Source organism: Rhamphochromis longiceps, linkage group LG18 (genome assembly GCF_057381845.1).
Source record: "Rhamphochromis longiceps isolate RC_006_pf linkage group LG18, R_longiceps_female_GT1.1, whole genome shotgun sequence".
In the NCBI taxonomy this organism is placed as follows: Eukaryota; Metazoa; Chordata; class Actinopteri; order Cichliformes; family Cichlidae; genus Rhamphochromis; species Rhamphochromis longiceps.
Genome location: NC_140574.1, coordinates 11,182,141 through 11,209,434, shown reverse-complemented (window position 1 = coordinate 11,209,434; position 27,294 = coordinate 11,182,141). Strand labels below are relative to the sequence as shown.

At 39.9% G+C, this 27,294-nt stretch overlaps 2 protein-coding genes across 2 annotated transcripts; both read right to left on the bottom strand.

Annotated features, from left to right (window-relative positions):
* Positions 1-2,607: 2,607 nt before the first annotated feature.
* Positions 2,608-13,412, bottom strand: rab31 (RAB31, member RAS oncogene family). The gene is made up of 7 exons (XM_085389290.1): positions 13,231-13,412; positions 10,902-10,981; positions 9,688-9,769; positions 7,564-7,635; positions 7,143-7,249; positions 5,465-5,574; positions 2,608-4,596 (listed from the first exon to the last, which is right to left on the bottom strand). Exons 1-7 carry the CDS (start codon positions 13,264-13,266, stop codon positions 4,499-4,501), a joined length of 585 nt encoding a protein of 194 aa, XP_085245416.1. The 5' UTR covers positions 13,267-13,412; the 3' UTR covers positions 2,608-4,498.
* Positions 13,413-15,337: 1,925 nt separating this feature from the next.
* On the bottom strand, positions 15,338-25,798 carry ralbp1 (ralA binding protein 1). Its single transcript, XM_085389503.1, has 10 exons — positions 25,686-25,798; positions 23,406-23,708; positions 20,871-21,302; positions 20,432-20,781; positions 19,763-19,924; positions 18,873-19,004; positions 18,434-18,544; positions 18,232-18,353; positions 17,253-17,373; positions 15,338-17,080 (listed from the first exon to the last, which is right to left on the bottom strand). Exons 2-10 carry the CDS (start codon positions 23,653-23,655, stop codon positions 16,778-16,780), a joined length of 1,983 nt encoding a protein of 660 aa, XP_085245629.1. The 5' UTR covers positions 23,656-23,708; positions 25,686-25,798; the 3' UTR covers positions 15,338-16,777.
* Positions 25,799-27,294: the final 1,496 nt, after the last annotated feature.

Here is a 27,294-nt window from a genome sequence, read left to right as displayed (position 1 = left end):
CATGACTGTTTTTAAGGCAGTGCTGCTTGAACGCAGACTGGTGACCTACTGCCAACTAACCTAACTAGTTTGAAAATCTTCCTGCAGCTGTTTCTTTTTTAGTTAATACTGAAGTCAGTGCAGAAAAACACCAACTGGTTGAGGAGAACTCTTTCTAAAAAAGAAAAACTTTTTTTATTCGAGAGATGAAACTTAACACATTTTGGGCCATCATGTGAGCGTAGATGAAAAGGGGAATGCTAAAAAGGGGAATTTAAGATGCTATTTGCGAGGAATCCAGCGATTTTGTGCAGTGTGTGTACTCATTGTGAACTATTAATATCTGAGGCTTGCTCTCTTAGAGACCATTGACAACTGCGATCCATCGCTTTTATGGGAATTGAGGACTTCTTAAATTTAATAACCAAATTGCATCAATGGGGAACTATAAATTCTACATTTGGATTTCTGATTATTATTTCTGGCTGATTTTCATTAGATCGACCTGAGTAGGGCAGCGACAGATGTGTGCGGTCCAGAAGTAGAAGAAGAAGAAAGAGGAGAGCAGAAATGATGACATTCTAGGCTCGCTTTTCACCTTTGATGTACTCTTAGCAGGAAGACTTTGGTTTGGTGATGTGTTAGAGATAATTTAGTGGTTGAAGCTACTGTGGACTGACCAGATCTGCCATCAGCTCAGAGTGCTGGATATCACCGCAAACCTGAGACAAAGTCATACAGAACAGGTGTGTAAAACTGTGATGTGTCAGTGAAATAACACTGACTCATGCAGGACTCTGATAAAAACTCAGCTTGTGGGCTAACAGACTAAAATCAAAGAATGCTTCTCTTTTTCTCTTTTGTTAAAAACGTTGAACATCCAGTGAGACACAGAGTAAAGTGACTTTCCGAGATTGTTTCTTCTTCTACAGATTCAGATAAATGATGTCATTTTGAGCCAGAAAGAACATTTCCATCATAAAGTAGAAGACTTTTATATTCTTTATTTATTTATCTGGTAAAAAGTCTCATTGACTTTAAAATGTCTTTTTCAAAAGAGATCTGGCCAAGACCAGAAGCTCCAGTTTTCTCTGCTTCTGTTTGCAGCAGAGCAAAAAGGACAGAGAGCAAGGGACGAGAGAAGACACGAGACAAAGACATGAACGGGACCAAATACTAACCAAGACAACCTAAACAACAAATACTGAATAAATTCAAGAGCGTAAGCCCTTGAATTCTGATTTAATAAAGTAAATCAGAATACTTTATTAATCCTGAAGGATTAATAAAGTATGAAGAAGACTGGACTCCAAGCTGCTCCTGCTGATCACTGCTATGTTGGACCTGAAGATGTGGCCTGTGATGGCTGCACTGGAAGAAAAATGAAAGCCTTCAAGTCCTGTTTAGTCTGTCTGGCATCTTACTGTGAGAAACACCTTCAGACTCATTATGATTCACCTACATTCAAGAAACACAAGCTGGTGGAGCCCTCCAAGAAGCTCCAGGAGAACATCTGCTCTCGTCATGATGAGGTGATGAAGATGTTCTGCCGTACTGATCAGCAGAGTATCTGTTATCAGTAAGCTGTACTGAATAGGACGCAGTCTACATGTGATTTGAGGTGTTTAAAGCAGTTCAGAGTGTCACGCTTGTGCATGTTCAGAAATAATGATCATTTCTTGCTGTTAAAGATAAAAGGTTGTTCTATAGTGATATCGGGTTTTTTAGGTGAAAGCCAGACATTTGTTCTTCCATAATATACCTTCCCTACCAGTATCATGTTCAGTCATTTCCATAGGACTCCAGTATAAGGTGGTTTAAATGAGGCTGCATAGAGTGTTTTCACAATGTCAAGATGTTAATGTCATGATACAACCCTCTTTTAGTGACTGCATCTTTCTCACTCATTTACCTATTATCAAAACTTAATAGAGATCTTGAGAAAAGAGGCTTGTTCGGTTCTAAAAATGAAAGGTATGGGTCATTACCAACACCTTAAGGGTGGTTAAAAGTGAAAGTACTGCGAGACCTCATTGGTGTCATAAGCCACTGTTCAAAGACGATCCACATCAGTGGACAGATGGCCTGTTTTACTCCTCTTTCAAACCGTTTGTCTTCTCAGTCTAAAGTTTGAACTCTGGCATCCTTCAAAGAGTGGCCTTTATCCTTTAGATGCAGATGTGTAGCTCAGTCTTGTCCTGTCAAGGTGGCTCTTCTACGCTGTGCCATGCATTTATGGAATAGCTGTTTGTTTTCTCCAGTGAGAACACTATGATACTTAGCATGTGTTTGGGAGTTTTGTCTTTGGCATGAACCAGCTTTTGTCAAGTGTGTCGCTGGGTCTGAAGTGTTCTGGGATGTCAAGCTTGTTGGCTAAAATTCTCCAGTTTCTTTGACAGCAAGCGGGATTCACCCCCTTTTACTTTTACAGCTGAAGAAGACTCTTGGATGATTGATAGATCAAATATCATCAGTTCAGTTGCCTCTTTGTTTTCAAGCTCTCTAGACTACTGGATGACTGAGAAACTGTACAGACATCAGCTTAGTTTGTAATCCTTTGACGGTGTTTGAGATCTTTGATGACACTTCAGTATTTCATTATTGGAAAGAGTAAAATTTGAAGAGAAATTGAATCTTTACTTCTTTATTACATTGATTAATATACAGATGTTAATCTGGTCTATAGAGTAAACAGAGAAGCATGACTGCAGCATACAGTATGAGTGTGACTGTAAAGGAATGGCAGTGTTATGTATATATTTGGTCAGACATGAGTAATTAATTCTAACAGTATGCACATTTTAGCCATGTCATACATTTTGTTTAGAAAAACATACAAAAGGCACTTGTGTCGCCATCTCAACACACAAAAGGGGGTCCAAACAATGCGCACTGAGAAATCCAGTCTACATTGTATGAAGGTTGTTTTCAATCATAACTCTTCCAGCTGATATAACTTTGTTTATATCTGGTACTAAGAAGCTCTTAAGTTCATTTCAGTTTTCATCTTAAGCCAATTACTGAGTGGTGCATTTTAGTGGAAGATTGTAGTCCCATGCCGCACATTTGCTCCAAATTAACCTCTGAGCTAAAAAACTGCGTCATATACCTAAAGGTATGCACCGTATGTTTTTCAGATAAGCAAGGCCACACAGACTAGAAGATTTCTGAATGAAGGCTGGTATATTTTCCCATATATAGGGCGGTAAATATCATTATATTTATGGCATTACAAAGTCAACATTTGATTCTATTATCCCATCATACCTGTTGATAAAAACTGTACACGTTATAATGTAAATAAGTAACTCAAGTACAAATGTAAACTACAAATGTAAGCTATGACAATGCAAAACTAATTGGTCAGTATTGTAATTAATTTTCATGTTCCTTCAAATAATTTCTCCTGTATGCTGAAGTTAAGGAGAACTGCAATAGTTAACATTTTTACTATTAAAGCAACTCCCAGCTGATACTGTGTAAATATGCAAAGTGCTGCATGATGAACGGTTTAAACGGTTAGGGCTGCGCTCCCACAGTTCTTTTAGAGTTTGGTTAGTATATGCAATATAACAGCTGCACACATGTTTAAAGTCAAATAGATGCAGTTCTTGTCTCTTATCAACAATACAAAAGTGACCCCTTTTACAGGTAAAATGCATGAAAAAACAAAAACACGACTGGCAGCTGTATACAGTCGTTCCCTGCAATGAAATCTCAATACACTTCAGCACGTAGAAAACATCTTTAACAAATCACTATGTAAACAGTTCTAGCATTGGTCACAGTGTTTCAGCCGGGAGTGTCATGCTGTAATTGTGATTCAAGCTGTTCCCACTGCAGCACTACAGTTAAAATCTTTCTAAAGCAAATGTGCGTGAAAAACACGTGAGGAATGTAAACCTGTCGCATTTGAGCTACAGAGATAAATGCTCGTCTGAGTTTGTTCTTAACGACCTCTTACTTAAATGTGGCACATGTGCACAAATGCTTCATGGGTGGAGGAGTTAGACTTGCTAAAAATTGATATTAAGAATTTCAATGTGTTTAAGAGCCACAGTGCTATAATAGTCTACAGAGAAGGAGAGTGATGAAAACAACTATTAAATTCCTGTCTTTAGAAAACACGTCAGCTCCGCTTGTTTTTAATTTGTGCTCAATTTTAAAGTCAGAGTATAAAATGAGTTGAAATTTAGAATGAGCTTCTGTATGTATCACACCACACAGTAGTTCAGCCAGAACACCACCTGAGGGGGACAAACTGAAGGCTTTCTGCTTCATGACTTCAGCAGATCTGAAACTGCTAGGAATAAATTAAATAAACATGCATGTTAAAACTGGTGGATTGACGCATATAATACTGCTGGCAGGTTTTTCTGTTTCATGTTGCAATCAACCACACGTGCAGGCCAACTTCAGTCTGCTCACTGTGCTGTCACTAGGGTAAGACGCCGTGTGGATTGCTGTGCTGGTGGGTCCTTAGTGCGGAAGGAAGTAATCTTATCAGCCGCTGCTGGTACTAGCAGCACCTCCTGGTGGATGGAGCAGGCTGTCGTGTGAGTTTAAAGGAATCATTGCTGTCCACCTCAGAATTTTCCAGGGGTGGAATTTGTTTACCTAAAAATACAGACATTTAAAGAGATTCCACATCAGATTTAGTCATCTTAAGCATACAAAGAGTTTTATAAATTTAGCTGAGTTGTATTTGGCATTGCTTCACTACTACTAAAATTAAGGCAGAGCAGTTTTTTTGATGACCACATGAAAGAAAGGAGTTTGCTTAGCTTAGGATACACAGCGTTGAACCAAAACATCCCAGCATCAATTAGCCGGAATAAAAATAAAACTTTCACTGTGTTATACTTGATTTAAAATGTATCCCCCACATTATGGCAGAACCTTAATGCAATTAAAACAGAAAATGTGCATTACAAACTGCATGTTTCATATCATCATTTGGAGTCATGCTGTGTTGCAGGCTCCAGGGTAATGTAGAGTCCAGGTTTATTTGGAACTGAATAATTAAAGTCAGAGATTTTTTTCTGCTTCCATTCTGAGCACAAACAAAAGATACATTAAAAAAAAAACTGTCTCTTGTCACATTTATCCACTTTGTTAACTGATCATCCACTTCAGGGTCTATTCTAGCTGTCATACTGCAAGTTGCCAGGTACATCCTAGACAGGACACCCTCAATCACAGGGCCTGTAGCCAATCTAGATTCGTTGACCTAACAAATCCGTTTTTGGACTATGAGAGGAAGCTGGAGTTCACTAGGGTATTAACATAGACTAGTGTTTAACATGACCAACAGTTACTTTCACTGAAATGCAGACAAGAGAGAAGATTTTAGAGCTGATCCGCTCTAAAAGTGTAGTTACTTTTCTGGGGAGGTGCAGCAGGCTGCTTAGGCCACTCTAAATCAAGCACAAGACAGGACACACTAGTACTTCTGATGGAAAAAACAAAAAGCCACAAAACCTACTGATTTTCTGAAAGAGCTCCTCAACATTGACAGCATTTCGGGCACTCGTCTCAATGAAAATAGCCGCAATTGATTCAGCAAACTCCTTAGCTTCCTTCATAGGAACTTCCCTGTAAAAAAGATGAACAGTTCAGATGGAAAATCTGCATTTTAATTAGTCACTTTCACCAGTTGAGTTTCTAACTGGATGTAGACATGTTTTTTTTTTTCAGGCCTGACACTTCTTCTCACCTCTGATTGTGCAGTTTCCTCCATTTTTTTTAAGGACAAACTGCACACCGTGCCAAAATATATCGGGGTTTCAGCTTATAACACTTTGGGAATCAGTTTGTTGGGGTAGAAATGCCATTTTATGCCTGTCAAATTGTGTTATCTTTGCAATCTCTCATGAATTCAACTAAAAATGTTAACAAAAGATGTATATTTGTGACAGGCTGCCAGTAACAAAATGTCTACAGATACAACTGAAAATTGTTTATTTGCTAAGTTGTCTGTAATGTGAAGGCAACACTTAAAAAAGGACTTTTTAAACTTGACTGTTTCATAGGTCAGTGGCTCAACAAAGTCAGTCCACTGAAAATAGTCAGGTACAAGAACGTACAAAATGTACAGAAATAAAGTGGCGACTCCACACCTTTGCACAGTATTGTGTGACTTTACTGCACATATATTGTTGAAGGAAGGGATACAATAAAAGAAGACTTATAATTGGGACCAGAGTGAATAATAACACAACTTCTTCATCACTAAACATAAAGAGAAAGGTCATGTTGCTGCTTTGGAACAAATAAGACCTTTGAAGTGATGCCACAGACCTCCAATAACAGGGGTGTCAAAATTATTTTAGTTCATAGGCCACATATATATTTTAGTTTGGTCTCAAGTCTGTCAGGCAATAAAACAAAAATAGAAGTACTTTCTGAAAACGACCACAATTAACGAGCTATTCATTGACAGAACATGTGACGAAGAGCCTCAGAGATCAGTCTGCTGTCAGTACAAAGAACCCCAGTGGTTGTAAATTCAAGAAATGCACAAGTCCTTGGCTTAACCACCTTACTTCAGTGTGGTATGACAGGACGTGGCTAGACAATGATTCAGATCTCTGCCCGGATTAAGTTAACAGTTGTCCTGTTTCACTCTTAAAGACTTGCAACACAATACTTTGTACTTCTTCTCTGCAGTTTGCTCACTGTGAAAATCCCTCAACTTTGGACCCCTTTTGAGGTAAATTATTTCCATTTTCACATTTGTTTGTTAACTCAGTCTAACAGTGTCTTTAGAAACTTTTTTTAAACATATTTGCAACAAAAGAGATGAAAAATTGCAGCTTCAAAGAGACAAATTCAACAAACTCTGTTCCAGATGGACCCAGTACATTAAAGAGCTGAGAAGCGATTTTATTTAAGTGACTCTCCTTACCTAGGTAAGCAACTATAAGGTGGACATCACACCAAGATTGGATCAACTGCCTCCAGTTAGAGAAATACAACTGGGAACTATTACTTACATCTTCCTACAGTTTTGAGAAATTGAAATTCTGTTGGATATGTTGACCAACAATGTATATGGCTATCTGATCTTTGTCCCCATGTATGTTGTAAAGTTCCTTCTGTACAAGATCACCAATAAAAACTACAAATATAAAAAAAAAGAGAGATGAAAAAAAGAAGCCCACCTGATGTCTCCTAAATCATTCTTATTCCCTGCTATAGCTACTACAATGTCTTCTGGACCGTGTTCCTTCAGCTCCTTCACCCATTTCTTCAGCGTCTGGAACGAATCCTGGACAACAAGAAGAAATTGGGGTCAATCCTGGGATAGATCGTTTATGAGAATATGCCCAGCAGTTTTTTTCCGTCTCCTGTCATATATTCATTGCTTTTTTTTTCCCAGACGAGTTTCCATTAACAAACCAGGAAAGAATGACATTTGTAGGTCATGAAACACAGCATCTCACAGTGATGGAAAAGTAGCAAAAATTCTTCACTTACAAATGTTCAGGACAGCTGTTACTGATGTTTTTCATTTTTTCCAGGGAGCTAACAGCCCTGACACTTTAACCAGTTTAGCAATAGTAAACTTGCTGTTACACTTACCAGTTTAGTAATGTCATAGACAATGACAGCAGCAGCCGATCCTCTGTAGTACATAGGAGCTAACGAGTGAAACTAAAAAAAGACGACACATTTATATTAGTTAGCATGATTGATTTCATTTTTTGGTATATCACACATAAATATGATCCAAAGTGCTCAGTCTATGATTAATAAGGGGGAAAAAAAGCTTATAAAAGCCTGGCAGAGTACTATGCCCATACATTCTTACATGATGAGTTTATGGAAACAGTTACTTCCTCAAGTCCCCAGGCCTTTCTAACTTTTAGCAGTTACCTTCACTTTGACTTGACAAACTGTGGTAGCTTGTAAAGAAATGCTGAATGTAAAAATCACCTCACTAAATGTTAGCCTACTGCAGATAAACGATGAGTGAACGCATCGGCTAATAATGTACCAACACGTGCCAAACTTTGAGATCATTTATAAACAGTGAATCCAAAAACGAATGTCAATTTAAGAATAAATATCACACTCAGGTTATATTCTTTTACATTTCCTATACCAATGTATGGCATCTGTATCAAAATTATTTCTATTTTGTACTGAAGTTACTGTTGGTTTCTCTTATCAGTTAAAACCGGCACCATTCCCTTAAGCTTGCGCAGCTTTTCTTCTCCTCTGCACAGACACATTGCTCAGCAACTATCATCAGTACAACTATATATCCACTGCCAATGAGAAGAGAAGATACAATTCATCTCAAAGTTGCAGCAGTTTAGTTAACTCAACAATCATTAAAAAAAAAAAGTCAATCGGTAGAATGGTAAATGGCCTGTATTTGTATAGAGCACTTTACACATCCAGTCATCCACCCATTCAAACACTGGTGATTTCAAGCTACATTGTAGCCACAGCCACCCTGGGGCGCACTGACAGAGGCGAGGATGCCGGACACTGGCGCCACCGGGCCCTCTGACCACCACCAGTAGGCAACGGGTGAAGTGTCTTGCGCAAGGACACAACGACCGAGACTGTCCAAGCCGGGGCTCGAACCAGCAACCTTCCGATTACAAGGCAAACGCCCAACTCTTGAGCCACGATCGCTCGTATGTATTTTAATAAAGTAGACAATGTGTGGCCAATTAAATAAGAAATCAAATGAGTGCATCATTTCCGTTTTAAAAAATTCATTACATTTATGGCTTGCAGAAGTTTATTTTATAAAACCCTTTTCAGTTTAAAAACATTATCAGTGCCTTCAAATAACATATTCCAGTGGTTCTCAAACTGTGGTCATCAATCAGATATCCCACCTGCTGTGAATGTTTTAATGCAGTACCTTTGTTATTATTATCACTTGTCACATCCTGTTTATGACAGTTAAAATAAATAACATTCATATAAGAAATAAAATTGTCTCATGTAAACTATATGGTGTTAAATAGGCGTATACTATTGTACTTTAATGTTGGTCATAAGGGTGGTATTCTAAGAGCCATATATTTTATGAGGTGGTACTCGTTTTGAAAAGTTTGAGAAACACTGACATGTTCAATTATATTTGGTATCTAAAACCCCAAAAATGTCAGGTAAGGGAAGCGTGTGTTTAAACAAGCAGATGGTGTTTGAATGATAATAAATGTAGAAAAAAATATTATGGCATGTTTTTGAAATTATATTAATTACTCAGACGTCACAGGTTTAATCAGCAAGCTCACAGTCATGATGATAACACTACACTACAGTGACATCAATATTTCAAGAGTGTCCACAGTTGTATTGTTCACAGATGTTTACAATCAACACCACTGATCACACAAGATCAGTCGGTCAAATGTAATAATAGAACGCTCACAGCAGAAGTCCCAGCATACTTTTTTCACACATAAGCAGGAAATGCTCGTGTTAGTTTTTTCCATGCAGTAAGCAGGTTTGGCAAGCTTCAGCTATAACCCACCTCCCCCTCTTAGCCATCAAATTAATCACCGTGATGTCTCATGACCTTTGAACTCTTGTGTCAAGCATCCTGTTTCATAACCTATAAATATCTACCTATCACGAGTACCAGCTTTCTGATGCAAAGTTTAATGGAAAATCAACATCACATGTGTTAACTTAAAGCTAACAGCGAGTCCATGCGGAGTTTCTGTTGCGTACACTTACCCGTTCCTGCCCAGCTGTATCCCAGATTAGAAATTTGTGTAGCTCATTTCCACATGGCACTGTCTTGGTCAGGAATGACGCTCTGTGGATGATTTAAAGCATTTCACAACAGCTATTTTTTAGGTCACTCTTTAAAAACAAAGGGAAAAAAATCTGTGCATGTCAGCAGGAAAGTAAGAACACTGAAAACAAGTATGTTTGGGACAGCATGTTTGTTGCTATAGAGGCATGTAAAACCTCCTTTATTTCAGTGTTTATTGCACCAAGTACTAAGAAAACTATAATTTTTAAACAATTCTACAATCTTTTTGCCTTAAAGTGTTACTCCAAAGTGAGGGTTTTTAAAAAAAAAAAAAATCAGATGCAATGACATAGTAAAATCAAGGTTTTTTCACAGGCTTACAGAAGTTGGAAGGTGGATTTGCAATTATTCATTTGAACCCATTTTCCCATAAGTTACATTTTTTACACTGTTTTCAACCACTACTCGTACCCTATTTGTGCATTAAAGCTTGCAAACACTTAACTAAAATTTGTACTTCAAAAATGTAATTAAATCACATATTTGTAATAAAATGAAAACACCTTATGAGAATTATTGGAGTTGTGGAGCTGAAGCAGGATGACTCCCGCGTGGGTTTGTCTTTATTTCAGTTGCTAAAGTTTGTTTAGAATAAGCTATGTGTTACCTGCTGAGGTTTCCCTTACAGGAAGGAGACCTTTTGGCTGAGCTGTACATGTTCTACATTGTCTCAGAGGTTATGACTATCACCAATCCGCCCAATTTTACTGTGGACTAAAGAAATATTAAATAGTAATAAAAGTCTGTTAAGTTTTAACAGTCTGACAATAGTGTCTTATGCAATTCCTTATATGTATATATAAGTATTCAGTTAAGATAAAAGACCCAAATGAAATAAGGTACATTCATTTTTATCTCTTGAGTAATCAGTTCTTCTATAATTAGGTTTAACTTCTGTAGCTTATAGACAGTTCATAGGATTATCAATCTACCCATTAGTACAAATGATGTGGATTGAGATCACTAAAAAACACAAGCTTAACTTGAGCTTGAGCATAGTTTCATTCAGCCAAATTACTGATTAACTGGCTGAATCTCCCTGTACATTTCTGTACATCTTTACTTCAGCTTTGTGTCCAAACACGATTGATTAGTTTCCTGCTGCTTAAGCCTTCTGCTGATTAACACTCACCCTATGGTTGGACTTATGTTGTGATCGAAATGATCCTGGACAAATCGGCAAACAATGCTGGATTTCCCAACTCCAGTGTCCTGCAAACATCAATCAGTCACAGGACATGCACACAAAGAGTGAGCGGTCACTATTGAACCTACTGGATTATACAACCATAGCAAATACAAGAGTATGCAACAGCAGTATTTAAGTCATTAAAATGATAACGTGAAATTATCCAGTAACACACGGTGTATGACTCTGTGTAACACGTACTTTCACTTTAGATTTCTTAAATATATTTTGATGGTAAAACTTTTGTACTATAATCACTTTTACTTATTAAGGGTTTTCACAATGAATACTTCACCTGCATTCTTACTAAGGGCCAGCAGGGGGCAACTCTTGTGGTTGCAAAAGGTTCCAGCTGTAATCAGCATCTTCCATGCTAACTCCAGGTGAGCACAACAATCTGATAGCCACCAAAGCAATCACAAAGAGGCTTTTGTGCACAGCGTCCTCTTTGCGACTGATTTCACCTACTGTAGCAACAGCCAAGCAACCTCTGGGAACTATTCACCAACCACTCTGGGAATACACATTTTCCCTTGCAAACAGTGGCTATATCATGTCCATCATCATCCGAGATAATACCGGTATACATTTTTTTACTGATATCACAGACTCACTTCCTACTTACAGACTCCATTTAGTAAGTTGACTTTTCAGAATATACTAATTGCCCAACACAATCACAAGGTGTTAGCCAAATGAGCATGTGGTTCACAGAGAGAGCCACCTCTTATTAGTGTTGTGCAATACTGCAGATTTTAAGTAAATACAAGGCCAGTATCGCTGTTACCAATACCGATACTTCTAACTTATAACATCAACTTATGTAGAGAAGAGTGGTGTGTCATGACTTATGAGATGAATCACCATCAATTTGCAAATTCTGAATACATTTTATTGACCACAGTAATTGGATAACACAATAAAACACACCTTTCAGCTTTTTGTGTATCTTGAAACTGTGTTTTTTGGAGACCTGGAACGTAATGCCCTTTTGCCCCACTAGCACCTACTGGGCTCAGCATGGCTCAACTCAATTCGGTTTTTAGGTGGTACTCAGTTGTAATTGAAAACAACTGAAAATGAGTAGAGTTGAGTCAAATTGGTACTATTGGAAAAAAGGCGCAAGTGTGCCTGTCTCAAAAAGACTTCTGTTGTTTAAATGGGTTATAGGGTAAAAATAAAATAGACATTAAAGTCTGTTTTATCCTTTCCCCAAAAAGTCATTTAATACAGTTCAATGGACTACATACTGAATTTAGATCATAGAAACTAAGTATCAATTCTATCGCACTAGTATCGATACCAAAACCAGTGCTGGTATCATTACTACCGATATCTGGATAGACCCCCCCTCTCAATTGTTACCTCTGATTCCAAAAGACCGACATGTCAACAGTAATAATGCTCAACTCATTGTATCTACATTAATCTTTGAGTCTGTCTATAATTTAAACTCTCATGCAGTCCCACTTTTCATGTAACACATCTGATGAAGAAAATAGGACCCCCCACCCACCCACTTCCTAGTCTCCTAATGTGGCACCCCATTTTTTTAATCGTATAAACACCCCTGTACGGTTTTATGTGACTTTAAATGTGCATAAAATCTGCTCCTCCCGCTTGTTATAAGCATGCAGAGGTGTAACAAAAGATGGGTTAAGGTCAGCGTATGGTTGGGCTGACTCAAAAAAATATTTTAGTGAGGATGTCAGGGCCCTGAGGAGGTATGCGAGGGCCTAAAAACCTTATGAGGCTCTGAAAAGTTCCCAGCTCCCGACTTCAACATCATCGATAAAGCGACAGTTTGCGGTCCAAAGCGCTCTCGCCGTCCCTGTCACCGTTTATAAAGACAGACTGACGTGTTTCGCTAACGCAGCAAGAAATCTAACGGCTCGCTGGCTCCGATGATGACGTAATGGCTGATAAACTGTCAGAGCCGTTATAAAGTAAAGATTTATACTACACAGCAGAGCTTAATCTGTTAAGAACTACAAAATACATGCGAGAGGACATACTCAAAATGACTGCCGACCGATGAGGCTGGTTTTAAGCCAACTACTAGCTACTAATATTAGTTAAATTCCCAACTTATTTCACGAAGACGACAAAGAGTTCTTTTAAATAAAATACCGGAACTGACAAAGTACCGACTCTACCATTAAGTTGTAAACGAGCAGCTGTTAACATCAACATGTTGTCGGCTTTTTCAGTTTCGCAGCAGACTAAAGGAATTTGCCCCCAAAACGGATCAACAAAAACATCAACCACTTACCCCTAAAAGGCAAACCTTGAGCTCCCTTATAGCCATGGTAAGTTTTGGAAAGTTTTTAAATCATCATTTGTCAGTGTACACTCAATGTATTTCTTTCTTCATGCTTGAAACTCTATTATTTTCCCCTCTTCTTGGATAAAATAGAAACCCAGCCCCTGATACAGACAGACATCTCCACTAAGCGGCTGACAAGGCGCATAAAATAAATTTTACAACATCCGGCAGTGACTTTCAAAATAAAGGTATCTTACAGCCGTTTTGGCACAAATAATGCGAAAAGGCTCCAACAAACAACTTCGTTTGCAATTTTATCTCTGCCTGTCAGTTACATGTTTATATTTTGAAATAAGAGATGAAAGATTTTAGACCTATTTTACCCTAAAAAAAACAGTGTTCTTTAGTTAAGAATAGATAAAAGTGCATACAATGGTCTTCAGTTCAATGAAAGTATAACAGGACCGGGAAATGTCGGTCTGCTCTTAACATATTTTTGCAATTAACTAATTTAACCAAAGACAATGACGACTGTGACAATGATGTTTTTGTTTCAAAAATAAAAGCCTAAAGTAGGATCATCACACAGCCGGCTGTGCCCTGGCAGCCAAAAATGACTGGGCTCCAGCCCAGTAATGGCTACCAGGCTTGGGTGGGTTTTTTGTAAGTGGGCTTGGGCCAGTTTGGACTGAGAATTGGCAGAATAAATGCACGCACACTGCATTAGGACTGAAAAACCGACCAAGGTTGGTAGTCTGACTTTTGACAAGATAAAGACTTTGTTCACTTTCAGCACCCAAACTACTACCATATATGGGCCAAGGCATTTCTTATAAATCAACTTGATTTTGGCCATTAAGGTGCCAAGCCGTTTTGTATACCTGGCCAATCTGTGAACATACTTTACAACATCACGAAACAAAGAAAGATGGGGAGGGCACCGAGGAAAACTGACAGTAACCACAGAGTCACAAGCTATGCAGGTTTCTGTGGTACATGATAGAAATGACCACAAATAAAAGAAAATACAACCATCAAGACTGAATAAGCTACTTATAAGGCAATTCTCAGTCATATGGTCTTGTGAGTTGTGATTTTATTATTTTTCATAGAAGAGTGAGGAATGACTGTGACACAGTAAATGTTGCAAGAAATCTATGGTTAAAAAAGAAAAAGAACACCAGGTAAGATGGATGCATGGATCCATCCCCCACCTTCTATCAACAATTTAAGCTGCTGCTGTTGTAATAATGAGGGGAATCTTTTCTTGGCACACGCTGGGTGAAGAGAGCATCTTTGTAACCACAACCTAACTGAGTATTGTTGCTGACATGTTCATATCCTTATAGACATCCCTTTTTTTAATCTCTTTTTTTGTTCACTGTGCTCAGATGTCTCCAAATATCTCAAAAGTCACCAGATCTCTATTTCATAGAGCACCTTTCAGATGTGGTGGAACAGGAGACTCAGCCAACCACTCAACAGTAATTGTGTGATGCTGTCATTATCTTTATGGTTAAATTTTTCCAGCACCTTGTTCAATCTGTGCCATGAAGACATAAGAATTAAGCCAAATCTAAAGGAACAAAAATGTTACAACCTTGTAATAACAAGTTGTACCTAATAAAATGCCCAGTGAAGGTATGTATAGCTCTATGGTTAATATTAATTGTATATCTATAGAGCCAACATTTCCTGAAAAGCAGTAGACTATGTAAATCTACTCTTTTAAATTACAACCATTGCTTCCTTCCAAGAGAAAATGGTCATTATGTTATGTGAATTCAAGTCAAGCTTTAATTTTGAAAAGACAGTTCCTAACATCCGTTGTTCTCTTAGTTTTTTTAGTCCTACTTGACAAGCCTAGTTTCCAAATCGGAAACCAGTTAAAGCCCTGACCAAAAAAAGAAAAAAAGCTGGGTGGCTCCACTATCTCTTGAGTAATTTGTTTTCAGAGTCAAAGTCCAGCTTTCTATTCTCTCAGAGATGCTCAGGTTTGTATTTAGGCAGATACTGTGTAATGGAAAATGAGAAGTACTAAATATGGAATACATGTCCAGCCAGACATAGTCGAGTGAAAAGGTAAACTTGAGGAAAAGAGACAGTGAGATAATTATTTTAGACTGACACTTTATTCTTCACAGCATTACTGTCTGTAACAATCAGCTACAAAAGCTCAGAACAATATGAAAATAACCTCACGAGAAGCTTCTGAGCCTGTTCTAGTTTCATGGAATCGGGAGTCCAGATGAGATTGTATGGATTTGCCTGTGACCAAAGCAGGGCAGTCGCACTCGCGTAACTCCATACAGGTTATTAATGGTAAAAAAAGAAAAGAAAACAACAACAAGAAGACAAAACACGAAGAGCTGAAAATACAGTATGTTTGCAATTTTACAATAATATACAGAAAAAGTAAATCAGGACACATCTCTGCCTTAAATATTATCGAACAATGACATTAGGTTGCAGCAGACACGGATCAGCTGTGAAATGAAAGGATTGAAGAAAACCTCCACACATGAAGAGTACAAAACAAAGTGTCTCCACCCATATAGGAAGCAAAAAATAAATCATCAGCACAGACTTGTTACATCCTTATTAAACTGGACAAATATGATCTCCCGCTCTTCCTCGTTAGTGCAGCGCAGGCAAAGGTAACTGAGAAGACGACTGCACTACGGAGCAAAGTGTGGCCTCCAGCTGTTTGTCTGCGTTTTGCAGCGATGAACACACATTTGTTATTTGGCTGTTCGTGTTTTCATCCACCGGTTAGTTGCGAGGTGCAACACTTCTCTGTATGAATCTGCCGTTCAAAAAAAGAAAACGAACCAGAGACTCTACAATATATTTATTTGTATATTTATATATTACTAAAAAGCTGCAACTTAAAATTAATGTACTTCTTGAATAGTCATCTGTGTACTTCAGAATACTACTTAAATATATAATATATAGATAGACCAATCATAAATTCTTCATCATTCAAAAAGCTTTTGTTATCAGTGGTTCTCTGGGGCATCCTCAAGTTATGGCACAGTGGTCTCTATCCAAAAGAAAAAGTCAAATTTGCATCAAGGTAAGGGATGAATCTGAGCGACAGGGACTGATGACATTTGTGGTCTAGTGATCGCTTCCTGACTTGCTCACCAGTGAGAAATAATCTACAATCTACCCTCTCTTACTCTCATTGCCTTCATTTCCCCTTCCTGCCCCTTCCTTCCTCCTTCATACAGGCTTGGCACAGCATATTTGAAAACATGGTCCCTGCTAGTCTCTTACAGTGGTAGTCAGTTGTCCGCTACACCAGCTAAACCTAGCATTTGTTTGTTTTTTTCAGGGTGGTTTTTTTGCATGAGGATGTGAAAAAGAAGGTTAGGACACCAAAGATGATATAAAAGGTTTTTCCTTGTCTGCCACTTGGTGGACACGGTCACTAATGAGCTCTGCAATGTGAAATCTCCAGCAGGATAGCGAGCAACGCTGCAGGACAACTGGCCCACGGTAGAGACGAACACCAGCACAGACGACCATCAAAAGCATCACAGAGGTCTCACATGTTGGTGTCTCTCTTGTCTTTGTTTGGTGAAGGCTTTGATGGATCCTTAGCTGCCTTTCCGTTGGTGGTGGCAGCAGCTGCATCGGCGGTAGGAGCCACGGCAGCAACGGAGCGCTTGGTTTGCTCATCGCTGCGGGCCTCCGGGCTCGGCTGTGTGGGTGGAGCCTGCTCGGCTGGCGGCTGGGCGGTCAACTCCTGCTGTAGCTTGTGGCTCTGCAGGAGGCGAAGCTGAACGCGGAGCTCCAAGATGGCCTCCTGCTCCTCGTGGATGGCCTGGTTCAGGTGAGTGTTTTTGTTCTTCAGGGCAACAAAGTACACATTCAGAGTTAGATCCTGTAAAACTCCAGCCAATACTTTCACTATTACCAGAAACAAAAGCATGCTGAGCTTCTGGAATACGAATAACCACAATTTTGTCAAACACCGCAGGACCACCGCAACAGGTAGTGGAGGCTGGATGCTTTCTCACCTCTAGTTCCTCGTTTTGCTTCTGCAGATCTTCCAGTATCATCTGCAGCTCTTCCTCATCCTCGCTCTCACTTTCGCTGTCTGATGAATACTCCTCTGTCTCGCTGCGACCCTGCTGCCGACTGCGGAGGAACACAATGCTGGCTTACTGCTAGGATCTAATGTCGTGTTTTACTTCATGGTCCCATAAACTTGTCCGACCACATACACGGTCTTAAAGCAACTTAAAGCAAGACTTAAAGTGGCTGCCGAATGTTGACTGGTTCACAGGTGAGCTGGAATAGAGCAGGGAGGGATACTGGAGTTCACTGGGAATGGGAAAAAAACTTCAAAGATCAAAATACAGAGTATTAAAAGCACAGGCAGTGGCTGCAGTGGACACTTTTCATTGCTTTTAACACTCTGTTTCACTTCAGCTCTTTGTGTGTTATCACTTTGCTCTCCTCTGTGACTGGCTGATGGACCAACAACAGCACAAGCAAGAGTGGCCCATAGACCCAAGTAGCCCATACACCTGTTGGGCCACATACTTGTATAATGCCTCTATCTGGCAACAGAGCTCACTCCAGGCAGACGGACAATCCCTGGACTTGAGTGGACAGCGAATGCACCATTTCTGCTCGACCATAAAACCAGAGGGAAAACATCATGTTTTTCTCTCAAACAGGCTCAAATGTCATCAGGGGTATTGCTGCTAATGAGGAGACATTCACAGGGGTTCACACAATGCAATGGTACCAGAGTGTTGTCCTGAAAACAGCCCAATATGGTCCTTCACGCACAAATCAAAGGACACAACAAGACATCCACTGAGGGATCTGAAATCAGCAGTCACACTGAAAATGATCTAAAGATCCGCAAGAAAATGTACCTGACTGGGACATTGACCACTTTTACATCAGGTATAGATTATAAATTTTACACTTCCAACACTGGAACTCTTTGTTCACACCTCATATTTAATCACTGTCCTCTTTTACCTCTGTATGTCTGCAATCTCTGCCCGCAGCCTCTCGATTTCCTCCTTCTCAGTAGCAATCTGTCTACGCAGCACCTGCTCAAGAGAGATCAGCTCCTCCTGCTCCGTCAGGATCTCATTCTCCTGATTATCGAGAGAACGAGAAGACGTTTAAAGGTTTTCTTGGCAAGCTGTTGATCGATGTGTTTTTATGAATTACTCACCTGTGCTAAAAGGAGGTTGATGACTTCCTCTTCATTCTCAGTCATCTCCTCCTTAGAAACGTCTTCCTTTGACAGGCTTGCTATCTCCTGGGCTATTTTACTCTCGCACTCCTAAAGCCCCACGGAGAGCAGACACATACAGCACAGTTAGAAAGTAGTTCTAGTTGACATAACAAGACAATGCTTTAATCTTGGTCGATTCATCTGCATTTGCCTTTTTGTTGTTACTGTGTAGGGCCACATTATAGTTTATTAAGGACTCCCAGCTCAATTTAATACAGACTAAAGAAACAATCTTACTGCTGTTTCCTACCTTAATGAAGGTTATAATTTCTATACATCTCAGAAGAGGTGGAAATTCAAACCCTCACTGGTATTACTGGGTATACGAACAGCTATTGTATCCAGAGAAACATAAATACTGACATAGACAGATTACCTGACGTTTGGCCTCCCTCAGTTTGCGTTTCAGAGCGGTCAGGATTCTCTGAACCTCCCAGAGCCGCTCCTCTTTGGACAAGTCCTTCACCCCTGCCTGCAGGTCCCGGTGCAGGCAGTTCAGGAGGAACTCCTACACACAAATACCTTCATAAATATTGGCTGAAATTTACTTGATGACAACAATCCGCTCAAGACAAGTAGAGGAGCCAAGCACATTTAAAAACGTAGTCAATATGAGAATAAAAAAGTCCAAGTATTAAGTAGCAAAATAAACCATATAATCTTTTTAAAAAGGGCAGTCTGAGATTCACGCATAACCACTTATAAATGACAAATAAAGTTAGTTGCCATGGATAATTAACATGATTTGAGCATCATAGGACAAAAAAATCTACAATAACTTTTCAGTATATTCTAAGTTAGGTGATCTAGGAGGGATTGAGATGTGTGAGCCTCCTCTGGGATGTTTTATTGTTTTGGAAATCCAGGCCACGAAGGAACATTTTTTAATGTTAAAGAAACAGCTTCAGCCGAGAGACTGGGGTTCAAATCGACAGACTAAACCATCTGAAGCTGACGTGTTTTCTGGCATTTTCTTTTATATACAGGTGAGTTCTGGCACACTGAGAAACAAACCCAAGATAAAGATGTGTACTGCTGACAAGACACTTTAATATAAATAGAAAAGGCCTTAAAGCTGCATTACTATGTTGTAACATTTTAAAACCTGCTTTAAGGGAAAATCATCATCTGCTTATATTAAAAAAAATAATTTCCTTTTGCAGCAGATATTAAGATATGAAGCAAAAGAAGAAACTTTTTTTTTTTAAACTCATTTGTTCAAACACTAAAATAGGCAGTCATTAGTTGCCACAGGACCGAACCCACCTGCCGTCTGATCTCCTCTTTGATGCTCTCCTGGGTCTCGGGCAGAGCCGGCATCGTCGCCATGTTGGACCAGCGGAGTGGCCGCACCACTGGCTTCAAGACTACATCCCCAAACAGCTCCTTCACGTGGGTGAAGAACATGTAAAGGACACGATTCCCAATCTGGAAAGGAGGCACACGGATCACCAGAGGGAAACGAGCACAAAGCTGAATTGTATCTGCACCAGTTCCTCCACAATACAAATTCCTGCATGTTTATTTAGCCTGATTAAACTGGCCCTGGACTGTGCTCATTAAGTGGGAGAAGTATTTATTTAACAGAGTTGTGGCGGCTGCTGCTGCTGGTTCAGAATAAGTGGAGCACCAACAGAGATGTCCCCTATGGGAATAAATTAGCTTCACTAAACTGGGCCAGGGTTTCAGAGATGAACTGACTCTTTGATCCAATAAAATTTCACTGGTTTGTTGCTAGGGGGAGGGTTGTTTTTTTTTTTTTTTAGCTATATCTGAGCCTGAGCCAAAGCGCCACATTATTATTTGATGTTTAGTTTGCCTGTTGCTGGAAAATTGATGTTCTCTGCCCCAGCTCATGATCTTCTTGCATATTTCTTCCCTTTCCCATGTAACGGTGCATTTGCATTTTCACTGATTGATCTCCTTCCCACTGACCTGTATGGTGGGGTTAAGGACGATGGAGATATTCTGAATATTCATCTTCGTCTCTGCCTCCCTGGCAATGACGTGGTCCATGTGTGTGACGAGCCAGGACAGAAGCAGTCGGCTCTCCAGCGGCACTTCGGTCAGCAGCCTCTGAAACTCCGTCACCTTTTCGGCCTCGACCTGCCGACCGCAAGCATCCTCGAACCACTGGGCCAAGTCTCGACCGAGTATGTTTTCGGGCAGCTCGCGGAGGTACTGCTTCAGCAGGCTGGCGACCGTGTGAGGGTCATACTCCTCCAGGCATGGGCACTCCTCTCGGTCATACGCAGCTTTCAGTTCATCTACTTTGGACTTCATACCTGAAAGAAAAAAAAGAGCCAATGTGAGTAATCAGAGACGTTGTTTAAAAAAAAAAAAAGGAAGAAGGTAGAATCAAAATGTTTGATACCTGAAACCCGGTAGATGCCCTCACACTTCATCCCATAATTTTCAATGTAGTCCACACACTCTCTAAAGATGGCTGGTAGCTGGATGCCATCATACAGAGCTGTCCTCTTGATAGCTTCAGCCAGCGGGGCTCCAAAGATGGGCCTGAAGGTGGGGGTCTCCACTGGGACCGGTTCTGCCTCTGTGGCTGGTTTCTTCTTCTTCTTCTTCTCCTTCCACTGTTTCACCACATCTGCAGCTGTCAGGTCCTTTGACTTCTTATCCTTGGCTTTGTCCTCTTTGGGACCCTTCTCTTTCACCTTAAAATCCTTTTCTTTCTTCTTGGAGAAGCTCGGCTTCTTGAACACGTGGATTCCCTTGGAGCGCTTCATTTTGGACGGGCTCTCTGCTTCGTCTGCCGAGCTGTCCTCCTGGAAGGCGGCGTATCCTTCCGCTGTGAAAGTAAATAAAGAGTAGAAGAGGCAGAAATCAGGTTAGATCTGAAGGGAGTAGCACCTCTGTTTTCTAATCTCCGTCCTATAACCGAACTATGATAGCAGCGAAACAGAAAGAGGAAGAGAAACGGGTGAGAGAGAGAAGATAGCAGAGGAGGGGGAGAATGAGGACTAGGAAAAGAGGTCAGCCACTGATTTAGCATAGCTCCCACTGCACCTTACAACGCTCCTCTCCAGAACAGCTCACTCTAAGCTTTTTTTAAAGTGATAGCGAGGGGCCCCTTGTCACTTTCAACCTCCTAATTTTATCTACGCTGGGTTTCCCCAAGAATGGGCTCTGTGTATCACACCGCTGCCTGAGACACACCTTCACTGGGTTCAGTGGGTGTGTGCTGAATCTGTCCATCTCTTCCTCTCTCCCACCATATCCTGGTGTAGGAGCTAAATCCAGGCATGGAAAAATCATGACACAAAGTGGACGACGGTGAAAAACATCCCCAGCAGAGGAACATTTCACACCACTGCAGCCATCAGGATGGAAACGTGGGAGTAGCTCGCCTCATTAGTACTGATGTGACCTTTAGCTCCCTCGGTAGCTCCCAGTTGTTAAAATACAAGGTTTGAAATATTCTACATTTTTCTCCTTGTTGATGAATAACACAGCCATGTGCCGCCCTCTAAAACATATATTAAAAAAAATGTTGGAATGTTTTTGAAAATGTAATCTAATCTTTGGCTCAATTAAACTAGATTATAGGGTTTGTAGTGATTTCTATTATGTAAAACCTGTCCTGCTGCGCCTGTGAGAACAACATCTGACAGCTTTTTATTACCAGACTTCATTTCCTGGTTGTTTGGAAATGGTTGCAAAGCTATAAAATCGTCCTTATTTCATAAACCAGCCCAAGTCTGATTATAAATGTGTGTCCTGTTGTGGTCTACTGTTGTCAGTATTTTCCGTTTATCTCACTGTTTTAACCTCTTGGTCTCAATTCAACTTTATTTATATGTTGCCAATCATCTCAAGGCACTTTATAATGTAAGGCAGAAACCCCACAATAATATAGATAACTCAAACAACCTCCTTTAAGCAAGAACTTGGCAAAAGTGGGAAGAAAAAACTCCCTTTTAACAGGAAGAAACCTGCAGCAGAACCAGGCTCAGGGAGGGGTGGGGCCATCTGCCATTACCATTTGCAGGTGAGGAGGAGACAGAACAAAAAAAGAAAAACACTGCGGAATAGAGCAGGCGATAATAAGAACTAATCATTAAAGGGAAAGTGGTGTATAAACACAAAGTAAGTGAAAAAAAGGTATTGTGAAGTATTTTGAGAGATGGGTGTCACAGTTTAGCACCCACTATAAAAGCACCTTTTTCTTTCAACTGTACAGTGTACTCTGTTGGTTGCCATAATACTACAATGCAATTAGAATTAAGGTGCTACTACAGTTTATTGCATGATAACTCAAGCACAAGCAAACACAGCGATAGTGGTGATAACACAATCTATACTGCAGAGTTGGATATACTCAGTAAACTCTGGCCACCCTGCTTGGCTACCGTTACGTGGAAACACGAGGCCTTTTATGTAAACTCTGGACAACATCAGAGTTTATGTCTAATCAGAACTCAATACTGTCTGAAGTCGCCTTTTCCCACATAGCACACAGCAGGAGACGATAAGAGGGAAGTTCTCACTACTGGAGTTTAGATTAGAATGTCCTCAGTGTACACACTCACTCTCTTTGAAGTCAGCAAACAATTAAGTTCTTTGTTCCCAAGACTGGACTTCAGTCACACTTTGTGTTAGGGAGCTAAAGTTTAGATGTTAGATCTAACATTTGGGTTCTCATGTGCACGTTTTTTCAGGTAATGCCTGGAAAAGTAAAAGGTTTTAGAAGAACCAGATTATCATATTTCCACATCCAAGAAAACTGTTTTTTTTTCTACACAGGTATACATATTTAGATCACCTGGTGCTAAAAAACTTTTTCAAAGTGCTATTTTCAGAGTCAAAAATAAGCCTGCAATCTCAAATAGTTCACTTGTGCTATACTGTCCTTCCCTCCCTCAATCCATGTTTCCCAAAAAAAGCATCTTACTCCTTTTCTCCTTCTTCTTGAACTTGTTCTTCTTCTTGCTGTGCTCTTTGTCATCGTCGGAGACGTAGGCGTCGGGAGGCTCGTGGTGATGTCCATCGTGAGGCGGCGATGGTTCCCCGGTGCGGTACAGCCCGGGGAATTTGGTGGGGCTGATTTCCTCAGAGCTCGGGGTGCGGGCCACGCCCCCGGGGTGCTCGGCCCTGCGCTGCTCTGCGGGGCTGCTACTGGGGGGCAGGAAGCACTCGGTCATGGCTGCTTTGGCCTAATCACTCCTCTGATTCACACGTCACCCCTCCATCACACCTGCAGTGGGCAGAAGTACAGAATTCTGACTCAAACCAGTGTTTCAACTCATTGTTCAAAAATCTTTTCTACAAAAACATCAGTAATTGTGCACCTTTTCAGCCATATAATCAGACTAGAGCACTTAGCTCATTTGTTAATGTTGTAGTTTAATCTCAGGACCAGTGACTTAGATATATCCTGTGGATACCGTATGCTGTCTTTTACAACCTGTTCGGTATAACAGAGCTTAATTTTCTATGTTAGAGCACACTGCAACGATAGAAATATGCTTTCACAGCAAGGCAGATAAACTCAAAACAGAATCCAATCATTGTCAGAGAAGTATGTCTACCACCAAAAACAAAGATCAAGTTGTTAAAGCGAACAACATAGTTATAACACAATTTACCGCTTAAAGTTAAACATGTTTAACATAAGACTTTGCAGACAGATGAGAGAATGTATGTAAAATAATCACGATCTGTAACCGATCTTTAGATGTTAAGGTAGCAGAACAGTAAAACAAGCTGGAACTCTTTCCTGTGTTGTCTTCCTTTGTTTCTAAACAGTACGATGATAATCCCTAAAAAAATGCAACTGCACCAGTAATGTCCACCCACCAGATGGGGCTTCTGTCATTCAAACAATCCCGCATCCAACATGTCAATCCAGACAGCTGGAGTAGGAAAAAACCAAACGATCACCTCACCAGTCAGAGACACAGTGACTTATCTGAAGCTCATCATCTCACATTACTGTAAATCATGTGATGGGCTGTATGCAGACAGCTACCTGACACAGCCCAATGGCTGTCCGCACTGTGGACGGTAAACAGAAAAAGGAAGTGCTGAGTACTTCCACATGTTTAAGGAAGTGAGTTAAATTACGTGACTGCACCTATTGATTCTAAGGTTTTGTAGGCTGAACATCATGATTATTATAGTTAACTAAAACTAGATGTGAAAAAGAAACATGTTAGGTAACTGGGATATAAAATAAGAAATGAAACCTTAATCTTAAACCAGTCATGAGTATCTATAAAAGGAGATAAAAGAAAATAAGTGCACACAGGAAATGTCAAGGTTATTTTTCCCCCCCTAATTTAGTCAATTCTGAAGAAACATGAGGAGGCTTCAGCGCAAGTGTTTGGGTTTTTTTTTTAAAGACTGTGATGTTTAGATGATTCATCAGTGTTGTGTTGGTCTTATCAGAGCTACTTACAAATACCCATCATATTACATATATAAAAGACTAAGACTGAAACAAATAAAAGCTACACATAGTTCAATAGTAAAGACCAAGCTGAAGCTGGCAAACCTACTCTGGAAGCTAGTCTACAACTAACCTGGTCTGACAAAATGATCGTTTGAAGACAGACAACTGATGAAAAATATACAGGTATGAAAACTATGTTTAACATCTCCTAGATGATGGACAACAATACATAACAGAAATTTATTTAGGGTGCAATGAATTCACGTTTTTCAAGAAAATAAGCAGCCACATGTTCCTTTAAAGTATCCTAAATTAACTCTGGTTGCAAACAGATTATTCAAGCCTGACTCTCTTTTAATCTTCCTTCGCTTTGGGCAAATTAAATCACCATTTTCTGCTGGGTTCCTTAAAAATGACGTTAGAACAGCTGGCTACTTATTATCTGCTCATTTGTTTAAATGGCAAGGTTCGTTTCTGTATCTTCGATGAATTTACAATCAAACTGTCACAGAGAGCTGCCCTCCTGTGAACGTAGGGCCCCATATGCTAACGACAGTTCAGCTAGCTGCCATCCTGCTAAGCTAGCTGGTTAGCCAGCCTAGCTAGCTGCCATCCTGCTAAGCTAGCTGGTTAGCCAGCCTATCAGTAGCGATAAAAACCGAAGATCCGTCCAAACAAAAACCAACATCTGATACACAGTTAGCTACAGATGGTAAACTATATTTGCTAACCGCTGCATTATGTTTAATCAGGCAAAACACAAAAGGCGAGAAACTTTACCAAGTACTATCCCGTTCCGTTTATTTCACAGTATAGCTTCCGGCTGCCTGTATACCAAATAAACCCATCTGCGCTTGCGCTCAAGCACAAGTGCGTGTCGGGAAATGGAGTTAAACGCAAATAGAATCGTGTTTAACTCAAGTGAAAGAAATAGTGAAACATCTGTGAGGGAAAACAGGAGAAATATAACTGAGAAATATCATGGTCCTCTTCTTCTTGTTTCATGTGTTCCCTTCATGTTACCCCATCCATAGCATCCGCCTCTATCACACCAAACCTTTGTCTTCAAACTGCTCAACCTGAGCCGTCTCTCTGATATACTGATTTCTAATCTTGTCCATCCTGGTCACTGTCAGTGAAAATCTTTTTATCAAATCCACTGTCTCCAAACCATACACCATATGAGAACCCACTAGAATCTTGTAAACTTTTGCTGCTTAAACCCATCTACCTTCACTGTTATACCTGTCTCCCTCTCATTCACGCACATTCTTCTCTCAAGAGCATACCTCAACCTCTCCAGGCTCTCTTCCACCTGCTCCCTACTCTCACTACAGATCACAATGTCATCTGCAAAAATAGTCCACAGAGACTTCTGCCTGACAATCACCCCTGCAAACACAAATGGCCACAGAGCTGATTCCTGATGTATCTGAAATGCTTGTTGCAGACCTCATTATTGTCTGGCTCCACATACATGCCCTGTATTGCCCTGACATACTCACATTATTAGCATATGTTTGCCTCTATAAGCTTACAATGGCTCATTCTTCTGTCATTAGGTAGAACTGAAACTTACATCAATGCACAAAAAAAAGATAACCACAAGTACATACACACATACATATATATGCCTTGACTAACACATATTTTCCTCAGCAAGTTTGTTGTTACTGTAACTTCCAAAGAGCAGTCACAGCCTTCGTTTCAGTCACAGGTTATTTTAAAGCATCTCTTCTTTTTCCTTAATCTTCCATCTGCCTTTGCTTTTCCTGAATGCAGCACAAAACCTATCCCAGCGGTTCACACACTGCTGTGCTACAGTTATGTCCATAGGTGTTTGGACAATGACACATCTGTTTGCATTTTTTAAACAAGGGTGCAGACATAATCTGGCCATGAAACTGCTAATTAATTACCGTTGAGTGTCAGAAAAGGATTAGAGTGCGTGCAAAAATTCCTTAATGTTTATTGCAAAACTTTTTTTTTTCATTCCCCTGAATTACAGATTAAAGTAATAATTTATAAAAGAAACATTGATTTATATTCATTAAGACTGCAAACCAGTCATGGAAACCATAAACTCACCATTAAAGCATTTACTCATTTCTTGTATCAAGTCAGAAGTCACACCATTTTCATAGACTTCAATATAAGGATTAATGCAATTTTAAGGCATGTCTGCCAACATCCAGAAGCTACTTCATTTTTTATATATAGTCTGTTAGCAACACTCTGGCAAAGTAAGTGGTAAAAATACACCTAGTAGTTGGTAGAAGTGGGTGCTTCATTTATTTGGAGATCCTACCACAAACGTATTTTCTTTATAGGTTTCCTGGCTGAAAACAGTCTGGAACTAATGGCGTATGTTTAGGCTGTGGTATCGTTT